The sequence below is a fragment of the Neomonachus schauinslandi genome, chromosome 4, assembly GCF_002201575.2.
Source record: "Neomonachus schauinslandi chromosome 4, ASM220157v2, whole genome shotgun sequence".
Lineage (NCBI taxonomy): Eukaryota > Metazoa > Chordata > Mammalia > Carnivora > Phocidae > Neomonachus > Neomonachus schauinslandi.
The window spans coordinates 1,182,551-1,192,834 of record NC_058406.1 but is presented as its reverse complement, the minus strand read 5'-3'; the positions used below and the strand labels follow the sequence as shown (position 1 = coordinate 1,192,834).

The 10,284-nt window shown below is 58.6% G+C and overlaps 2 protein-coding genes across 3 annotated transcripts in view; one reads left to right on the top strand and one right to left on the bottom strand.

The window, feature by feature from the left end:
- The first annotated feature begins 303 nt into the window (after positions 1–303).
- Positions 304–6,760, top strand: PEX10 (peroxisomal biogenesis factor 10). The gene is made up of 6 exons (XM_021684000.2): positions 304–439; positions 1,054–1,134; positions 1,621–2,027; positions 3,333–3,508; positions 3,621–3,756; positions 4,996–6,760. Exons 1-6 carry the CDS (start codon positions 328–330, stop codon positions 5,062–5,064), a joined length of 981 nt encoding a protein of 326 aa, XP_021539675.1. The 5' UTR covers positions 304–327; the 3' UTR covers positions 5,065–6,760.
- A 730-nt stretch (positions 6,761–7,490) lies between these two features.
- The window catches only part of RER1 (retention in endoplasmic reticulum sorting receptor 1), a 10,735-nt gene continuing 7,941 nt past the window's right edge, over positions 7,491–10,284 (bottom strand). For both annotated transcript variants that reach the window (XM_044914370.1, XM_044914371.1), the window contains exons 5-7: positions 9,661–9,739; positions 8,261–8,396; positions 7,491–7,670 (exon numbers count right to left, since the gene is read on the bottom strand). In XM_044914370.1, coding sequence (XP_044770305.1) covers positions 7,581–7,670; positions 8,261–8,396; positions 9,661–9,739 — 305 coding nt within the window. In that variant the 3' untranslated portion in view covers positions 7,491–7,580. The remainder of the gene's footprint in view (positions 7,671–8,260; positions 8,397–9,660; positions 9,740–10,284) is intronic.

Below are 10,284 nucleotides of genomic sequence, written 5' to 3'. Positions count from 1 at the left end.
TTCGGAGCCGGAAACCCCACCACGTCCCGCCCGCCCCAGAATCGAGCCCGGCCCGCTCCCGCACCCCCGAGGCCCGGACCCGCCCCCGGACCCCGGCCCTGCCCGCGTAGACGTCGCCCCCCGCCCCTCGCGGCCCCGCCCCCGGCCCCGGCGCCCGCCCGCGTTCACGTCGCCCCCTCAGCGTCTGCACAGCTCCGCCCCGCGTGGGCACCCGTCAGCCCCGCCCCCGCGCTAGGACGCACAAGGTGCGCGCCGCACGCTGGCGTCAGCAGGCGCCGCCTGCGTGGGCGTGGCCAGGTGGTTCCCCGGCGCCCGCGAGCCGCGGACATGGCGCCCGCAGCCGCCGGTCCCGCGGAGGTGGTTCGCGCGGCGCAGAAGGACGACTACTACCGCGGTGGGCTGCGGAGCGCGGCGGGCGGCGCCCTGCACAGCTTGGCGGGTGAGCCCGGGCCTGCAGCGGGGGAGAGGGGGCCCCAGCGTGCGTCCGGGCGGCGGGCGGGGACCGCGGGGCTGGGGGCGCTGAGCGGCGCGGAGGTGTGAGCGGGGGAAACGGCTTGTGGTTACGTTACACCTCGACTTCTTTTGTGCCAAGCAGCGTTCTCGGTGCTTCACAAACACTGCCTGTTTAATTCTCAAAACGTTCCCAGGTAGGACTCCGGTGGTGTACCTCGTTTTACGGAGGGAACTCGGGGTTCCGCAGACGCATTTAACTTGCCTGAGGACACAGCCAGCTAGGAGGGGGTGGGTTTGATGCCGGACGGCAGTCTCGGCTTGAGTACTTGGTCACCGGCCTACCCTCCCTGCCCTGTGGCCCTTCCGGGGTCTAGTTACCCTGGCGGGCCCTGCAGGGGGGCATGGCTGCAGGTGGGGAGGTTCTCCGGAGACTGTCAGACGAGGCGGGAGACCTGGAGCAGCACGGAGGCCAGGACCGAGAGAAGAGTGTGGTTTAGGACGGTCTCAGCCTGGTGGAGGGGTGGCTGGGCCTTGGCAGCAGGAGGAGCCAAGGAAGGATTGGACCCTTACCACCGCGCCCCCTGCGCCCTCTTCTCTCAGGTGCAAAGAGGTGGCTGGAGTGCAGGAGAGAGGTCGAGCTGCTGTCGGATGTGGCCTACTTTGGCCTCACCACATTTGCAGGTAGCAGTCCTGGTGGGACCTTGAGACCAGGGGGCCCACTACACACCAAGCCTGGGGGTGGGGGTGCTGCCAGCAGAGTGAGACGCTCCTGGAGGTGCTGCCCCGTGTCCCTGGAGCTGGCCCAGACGCAGTCTCAGGCAGGGGGGAGGAGAGGCCAGGCCCCGAGCCCCAGCTGGAGCCTCTGAAACTCCCAGGGTCACATCTGTGTCCTCCTCTCCTCCTTTTTGTGTTCCTGGGAACCTTTGTCCTCAACTTTGCCCAGAGTGCCATTGGATCTGTTTCTCTGTGTGTGAGTTCTGTGGTTCAGCGGGGGTCCCAGCACTAAGCCCTGTCACAGGGCAAGGTCAGCGGGGCTCCAGTGGAGCGTCATTCTTCGGAGGAAAGGCAGGGACCTGAAAGCAAAATCTAGTACAAGGAGAAAGAAAAGGATGGCAGGCCCCTGCCTCAGTTTCTCATGAGGGTCACCCCCACGCCCTCACCCGGCAGGCTACCAGACCCTCGGGGAGGAGTATGTTGGCGTCATCCAGGTGGACCCATCCCGGAGCAGAGTGCCCTCAAGGCTGCGCCGTGGCGTGCTGGTGGTGCTGCACGCCATCCTGCCCTACCTGCTGGACAAGGCCCTGCTGCACCTGGAGCTCGAGCTGCAGGCTGATGCCAATGGCGCCAGGCCCTCGCAGGGCAGCCTGGCACTGGGCGGGCGTGGCCGGTCGGGATCGAGGCACTGGGTGCGCCAGCACATGGCCACCCTGACAGAGCAGCAGAAGAGGACGCTCCTGCGGGCGGTGTCGGTGCTCAGGCAGGGCCTCGGCTGCCTGCAGCGGCTCCACGTTGCCTGGTTCTACATCCATGGCGCCTTCTACCACTTGGCCAAGAGGCTCACAGGAGTCACTTACGTAAGTCGCTGGTGCTGTCCCAACTCGCTGGACTCTGGCTGCTGTGTGTTCAGCTTCTGGCAGCTAGCAGGGTCACAGGGTTGGAGCCAAGATCCTCTACTGAAAAACATGGGTTTTATTGCATCACATTTGCTAAAAGACCCTAGAAAGTCAACCCTGAGGGAGGGAGGGTAAGGCACGCCTGCCTCCCTGCAGTCAGCACTTGCACGCCGCCCTGCTGTTGACTCTGAGAAGCCGCCGAGGCTCCAGGCCCCCGGGCCCCACGCCGGCTCCTTCCCAGCTGCCCTGCCCGCGGGTCAGGTGTAGCGATGCCTCCTGTCACTGCCAGGACCTTCCCTGGACTGAGCCTGCCAAGCAGTCCCACTTTTCATCCTGTTTCTCCTCTGGTGCCTTTGCTTCCAGATTCACCCAGAAAGTCTCAACTCAGGCCCCTGATCACCAGAGGGTCACCCGCTTTCTCGCCTGACTTGGCAGCACTGTCCTGAGCACCTGCCTCTCCCCTCTCCAGCCTCAGCCCTCAGCGTGCACGCTCATGAGAGCTGACGGCCCCGGCGTAAGCCAGGGTGTGTGCGGAGCTGCTGCGGCAAAGGGCTGGAGAAACAGCCTCAACCCAGACAGAGGGCTTTTGCTCTCCAGCGGCCTTCTCTGCACGGGCACATGGGGCCTGGCTGGGGGGCTCCCAGCTGAGGGGAGGGAGACCAGAATGGAGGGCAGCAGACTTTCCCTTGACGTCAGGCACATCGCTAGCTGCAGCGTCATCTGGGTGGTCTTGAGTCAAGGGGGGAGCCAGGTGTCCTGCTAAAAGCCAGGAGCTTCTCTGTTCGTGTGATGGAAAAGCTGGTTAACGGCATCTGCCTGGGGGGCTTTTCCTCCGACCCCCCCCCCCCGCCGCCTGCCGTGCTGTTTTTTTCCGGGTTCTTTGCCGGTACCTTTTCTGAGATGTGAGTCCCTCAGTGTACCTCCCCACCCCCCAAATCCTCGCCTGCAACCAGAGGGACTGCAGACTGGGAGTCTGGGCAGTCTTCCTTGTCCTCACTCAGCACTCACTCAGTCCCCTTGGAAGTGAGGCCCCGAGCTGTCCAGCAGCGGCCCCCACTTGGTGCTCAGACCTTACAGGGTGCTCCTGCCCTCCTCACTCAGCAAAGAGGCCCCATGATCACTCTCTGTCCCCCCACCTTGTGCCAGGAGGGCAGGTTTTGGCGTCATTCGATGGGGCACTCTACCGCCAGGGGGTGGCCTGGTGCCCAGGCTGCTCAGCGCGTTGTGCCAGCTGATCGTGTGACTGTCCCTTGGGGTCCTTGACAGCTTCGCGTCCGCTGCCCAGCTACAGAGGACCTGAGGGCTCGAGACAGCTACAGGCTGCTGGGGCTCGCGTCCCTACTACACCTGGCGCTGTCCGTGGGCCTGCAGCTGCACGGCTTCGGGCAGCGGCAGCGCGCCCGGCGGGAGTGGAAGCTGCACCGCGGCCTGTCTCAGCACAGGTGTGGGGATGGCGGGAGGGTGTGGGGCCCTAGCTCGGGGCAGGGGTGGGGGCCGAGCAGGCATTGCCAGGACTCTTGAGGTAAATTTTGGGTCTCCCTGCCCCACCTCCAGGAGCCACATGGAAGAGAAAGCCGTTTCCAGAAACCCCACGTGTACACTGTGCCTGGAGGAACGCAGACACTCCACAGCCACGCCCTGCGGCCACCTCTTCTGCTGGGAGTGCATCACCCAGTGGTGCGACACCAAGGTGGGTGCACCCAGGGTCGTCAGCTGTGATTCGGGAGCACAGGTTCCAGGAGCACGTGCACAGGCCAGCCCAGGCGGCTGCCCAGGCATCAGGAAGCCTGGCCCAGACACGTCCTAGGAGGGGATGGGAAGGTGGGCCTCTTCCTAAAGCTCCCAGGTGAGCCGTTTACGGGACATACCTGGAGTCAGGGTGCTACAGTTGTGCATCCAGAGGCCTTGCTGGGAGGTGGGGACAGCAGCCCGGCCCTGAGTTTCCATTCCTAGAGTCTCCCCCCGACCCTGCCGCTGCTTGGAAGCCCGGCTCGCCTGCACACACACGGCCCTCTCCAGCTAGACAGATGGCAGCCCTCAGGATGCAGAGTCACCTACTCCAGCCTTTTGAGACCTCGGGTGGAGGCCGAGTCCTCCACGCGGACTCCAGGGAGGGCCGGGGTTCCTGGGCCCCCACCAGCCCTGCCACCCAGGCTCAGCCCAAATCCAGCCTTCTCAGGGCGGAGGGTGGGGAGGGCCGCACAGGTGAGGTAGGTAAACAAGGGCGGGATGTGTGCCTCACAGTTTAAACGCCCCGTCCTTTTTCTTACTTGAGGACATTCATCTCCAGCGGTTGGTCAAGGGGCATTCCTCAGAGCCTGTGTCCGGGGTCCACGGTGGCTGTGGCCTCAGAGCCTGGCTGCAGCTGACTTAGAATCAGCACCTGTGAAATGTCTGCACCATGTGGGTCCCACTGGACTGGCACACAGCCTCCACTTTGGGGTCCCTGCTCCCCATTCTGAGGGATTCCCTCAAGAACACAGGTGCCGCCTCCTGTAAGCGGCTGGCCCCAGGCAGGAACACCTAGTGGGAGACCAGCAGACCTTCCTGGGGACAAGAGAGAATCCGACCGGCCCCTAGGGGCGGGGCCACTGGGACTGAGCCGGACAGGGCCCCGTGTGCTCCTCTCAACACAAGCCAACGTAGCGGCCACGAGCACCCGTTGCCAGCCCCGTCACCACACGGACAGACAAGCTGCCTCCCTGGCCTGGCCACTGCTCCCGGCTCCACTCCCCCACTACCCCAGGGTTAAGGCCTTCCCTTCAGGTTTGTGACTTCTGAAAAAAGTGCTTTTTGGAAATGGTCTCCATTTGAAGTTAATAGACACGTGTGCACGTCGCACGGGTTACTGCAGATGCCGGTGTGGGAGGGCCTGTGGCGGGGGCTGTGCTGGCCACAGCCTACATGCCCCTCCTCCTCCCCTTCGCAGACGGAGTGCCCTCTCTGCAGGGAGAAGTTCCCTCCCCAGAAGCTCGTCTACCTGCGGCACTATCGCTAACCTGATCGAGGACAGAGGACCCTAGGACTCTTCCTTGGTATCAGGAGAGAAACTCGATCTGTTCTCAAGGTTAACTTTACTTGCACAGAAATCGTTAAATTTTGAGATTTCATTTCCTGTCACATAAACTACGCCAGCAGCTCGGGTAGAGGCTGGATCTGCCTGCACGATGGCAGCTCCGAGGCCTCTGGGCTGAGTGTGGGCCCACAGCGCAGAGGGCAAGCAGCAGCTGGAGCCGAGCCTGCCAGGGGGCCGCACCACACCCCCACTGTGGTGCATCTGGGTCACTTCTTCAGGAGCCGGACTCTGTTGGACCAGGTTGCTTTCATCCTGTCCCCAAACCATACAGGTGAAAGTTAGCTTCGGAAATGGGACCAGCCATTCACGTGATGAGAAAATGAGTCTGTATCAGGCACACAGTCGGGGTTTGGCCTGAATGGGCAAGTGTGGGGAACAGCAGAGAGCAGGGCTTACCCACTGGCCAATCCGCCCGCCCCAACGACCTGGAAACCTTGCCCTCATCAGAGGCAGGCTTCTGGTCGCTCGGCCACGTCCATTCACAGGAGTACAAAGACTCCAGGGAGCTGTATCTCCACCTGAGATGCGTGGCTCATACCTTTTAATACATGTTGCAGTTTGTTTCCCATTTTAGAAAACGGAAGTCTGCATTTTGCTGGGGTCTGCTCAGAGCTCCACGGTGTAGAGCACGGTTCTCCACTTTCTGAACACCTAACCCATAGCTGCCTCTCAGAGCTCAGCTCCCGAGGCCTGGGCAGGCTGGCTGCTCACACCAGGTCACCGCTGTGTCCAGCCTACTTCCTGTCACCTTTTTGTTACTTTCAGGTCTTTAAAAGTATTTAACTTGTGCCGGAGACTGGACTTTGCCATAAGCTCTCTTAAGAAACGGACTCCGCAGGAGCGTAGGTATGTTAAGAAGGCCGTCAGGGTGACCTGAAGATCACATTTCATAAAGGGCAAGAACCTGTGGTCAGGATGTCCCGCCCCCTGTGCGAGGCTGCGGCCCAGGCTTCTGGCTGAGGCCTATGCAGACCATTCCAGGAGCTGAGCGGACAGAGTCGTCCAGGAATGCATCGCTCCACACTCCTCGGTTACTACAGGCCAGCCAACTGAGACAGGTCACCGTGACCACAGGCCAGACTGAGGAGCCCCGAGAGAGGGGCCCCACGCTTCCTGAGGCCCTTTATGTACACTCTGACCAAGCGCAGACCATTTCCCATCACATTTTAGGTCTGAGCATTTACCACGAAAACGGTATGAAATATAGAAGTGTCCAGGGTTTCAACATCTCACGTGCCACAATATTGTATCAAAGATACTGATCCAGAATATCATTTAAGTACTGAGATTCAAATACAGGATCAGGTATGTAAGAGGTCTTTGTATGGCCTCTTAAAAGCAAGAGGAGCTCAACTTCAGATATCTGTAAAAATTGGCCCAAAAAAAGCCAGACAATAAGCACATTCAGTGCCTAAAGCCCTAAGACAGACGGGAACCTGCAGAGAGCTACAAGTCTGCAGTGCCTGAGACCAGGAGGACGCCCTGGGCCTGCCCCTCAGCACCAGTGCCCCAGTGACCAGCCCAGCTCAGTGCTTGCTCACGGGCAGCAAGCTGTCGTGTTTCAGATAAAGACTCCACAAGAAAGGGGACACTGTCTTTAATAAAGTTGGAATTAAAAAGTCACTTAGTAAAATGTTTACGAGTATTTGTTTTTATCACATCAAAAAAGTTGACATGCGGGTCAGAGTTCTGTTTTCCCGTAGAAAGTGAGAAGCCGTGTGTGAAAACCCACAAACTGGTCTGCCCTTGCCCATTGTTTCTGTAAAGGGGCCACTGCATGAGAACAACTTCAAATTAATCAAAAACAACTCTTCAGGTATCAAATGTGTCAAAATAATTCCAAACAATTAAAATATAATATATATATTTATAATTCCAGGCCCTCAAAAGCAATCATGGTAATTAAGAACAAAGTTTTGAGTCATTATAAGACACCAACTTAAACATCTCTCGTGAGATGGAAGTGGGAAACTGGCATTAGAACCCCAGTTACTTGGAAACCACCTTTCAAATGTTCTTCCAACACGCAGGAATCAGGTTAGCATCATCCTCCAGCTGGGTGATGTGGCCACGGGCGTCCAGGGTGGGGGCAGCTGGGGCACAACCCGGCTCCTTCCGTGTAGGTCTGTTCCATGGCCGCCCAGCAACAGAGACCGCCCGCCCCTCCCCACGCCTCCACCAGGCTGTCCGCCCAGGCAGCAGTTTACTAGAATTCTGTCCGTTTGAACACTTGAATGTCACTGAAAAATAAATCAATGCAATTTGGTTTAAATGTCAGTTTCTTCAAGAACCTGATATTTCAGTTACAAATCACTGAAGCTCCTTTTTAAAAAGAAAATTCGACTCCCTCGAAATCAACTACTTTATGTGAAGGAAGAAGGCATTGTTACAATGGCTCAGAACCGTCCTCAGACTCTGTGATGGGTCCGGCCGAGCACCTAGCTCGCAAACGTCTTGCCTGCGTCCTCCTTCCCCTTGTACGTCCTCTTGCCGTGCGTGAACGGGATGTACCGGTACTTTATCATGTGCTGGGGACAAACAGACTCGTTTTAGAGTGGCTTCACGATGAACTATGTTTTCTCCAAATCTGAATCCTGATCTCTGCACACAGGGCAAGGAAACCAGGGTTCCAATAAGCTTCTAGTCCCCTCCCCACCAGTGACACAGCAGAACCCTCCAGAGCCCACTGAGCTGGCCGAGCTCGCTGGAAATCCCGAGGGTCTGGGAAAGGTTTCCTGACCCCTTGCATGCAGGAAGGGCTAGGGCTCGGCTGGGGACCCCTATGATACACCCAGAGGAGTGGGGATAAAGCTGCTCTGGGGGCTGTTTGAGGGTAATGTTGGCCTAACACACGCTGACTGGCCGGTGGGCCCTGGGCTCTGTGCCCCCAGGACATGCCAGTGAGGACAGCACGGCAGACCCGAGGGCTCTCCCACCAGGCCCCCGGGGAGCGGTTTGTGTGCCCGACAGCTGCACCGTTGGACAGGTATGTGTTGGCGGAAAGGGACTGTGCCGTGTCCCTGTTGCACAGAGCTTCGGGACGCTCCAAGTACAGACAAACAAGACCCAAGCGGGGCTCGCAGCACCTCCCAGGGCAGCGGTGCCCACCCGCACTCACCTTTATTTGCCTCTTCATGGTGATACAGAAAAGCATGATGAAGTACATCACCAGGATGGGCCAGAACACTGGGACATTGAAAGCCTCAAAGAAGGTGCAGGCCATGGCCACGAGGATACCCTTGGTCGCCGCATGCCTTAAAGTAGGGGAGGAGGTCAGTGCCACCAGCTGCCCCGCCACCTGGGGCCACGGCAGCAACCCTACTTGGGGCAGTAGGGGCGCGGTGTGTGTTTCCAACAGAGTGCACAGCATGTAACTACACACACGGCATTCCCTCAGTCCCTTGAAAGGCCCCAGTTTCCTTCCAAAATTACAGAGTGTGAAACATTCAGCAAAGAGGTGCGACTGCTCAGGCCAACTTGGGCGTCTCTCGTCTGCCACCTGGCAGGCCCCTCCCCTGGGCTGTGCATCACTGAGGAGATCCTGGCGGCACCCAGGCAGCTCCCTCCAGCTCAGGGCCCACCCCACCGGACTCATGGCTACTGAAAATGCTCCTCGGCACTCCCCTTTCCTACAGGACAAAGGCCAACTTCCTCGGGGGACGTGCAGGGCCGTCTTGCCTGCCTTCTGCTCCCTCCCCAGCAGTGCCCTCACTCCAGCCCTTCCAGCCCAGCCGGCAGGCTTGCAGAGTGCCTGCCACATCCCACACACAGCCCCAAGAACACAAAGTAAAGGTGTGGCAGCTTTTCCCTTCAGGTTTTTGCTCCACCAAATAGAGGACAGACGAGGTCACAGCCTTCATGTGGTGGGGGTCCCCTTCATGCATGCTTCACGCATGACAGCAGGGGTCACCTGTCCACCTGTCACATGCATCCTCATGCAACATCACACAGATGTCACCACCTCCAGGAGGCCTGGGGGACAAGCCAAGTCCCATCCAAGCCCACCCCACAACACAGCACTTGCAGTGAAAGCAGACTGCCCCAAGGCTGGACCAGCCCTGCCTCTGTGCAAGCACCTGAGCAGGAGGGCGGGGGACGTGGTCCACTCATGCCAGCAACCAGAAGGGGTGCAGTGCGAGGGGCAGCACACAGGCCGGCCCATCTGTGCAGGGCAGCCAGAGCCTGGGCACGCATCCCTCCCGAGGCCCACGTCCGAACACACCCTGGACCCTCCGCCCCGGAAGCAGCTTCTCTTCGGCTAGTTCCAAAGGGCCACCAGGCACTGGGCTCTCCTGCAGGGGCCCGTGACCTGCCTCCACGCCCCGCCAAGGACAGCAACTCGCATTTTGGATGAATGTTCAAAACACACACACACACACACACACACACACACACTAAAACTCTCGTTTCTTTCAGAAGTCTTTGCTGCCTAACGAAAACAAAAACCCTCTGTTCTCACTCTTATTAGCCACACTGAGGACAAATATCTTTCTCAACTACCCTTAGGAATTAACTCACCAAAATTTAAACTCTGGAAGCCTTCGAATAAAGGGCCGGAACTCCTCGTTCTGTTTGGTTGGTAATGAGGGGCCATCATCTGAAAGGCATAATGTCAGTGAGATGGAGCGGGCGCCTCATCCACCTGCCCCCATCACATTCATAAGTTTCCCCTAAAGCTTCTGAACTAGCATCTTAACGCATGAAACACACATTTATGTTATTTAGCCAGACATAACATGAAGAACCTTCAAATGATTTAGAAATCAATTCATTGCTTTAGAAGATTCAGAATAGAATTTCTTTTTTAAAAGAACTACACTTTTTAAATGATTGCATAAAATTAAACTGCAAACCAATTTTCAGACACACATCAACTGTAGCACACAAAGGCACACAGGAAAAATGAGAACATTTAGGGAAAAGGAGCAGAGAAACACACAAAGCTTTATCTGCTGAAAGTCCAACTCAGAACAGCTGCCCCCCACGCTGATCCCCCCCCCCCCCCACCCCCCCCCGGGGCCCCCCCCCCCCCCCCGCTGAGCCCTCTTGGCTGAGAGCCCCCCCCAATGCTGAGCACCCCCACAAAGAACCTCCCAGCTGAGTCCCACCATGCTAAGTCCTCCTGGCTGAGCACCCCCCCAA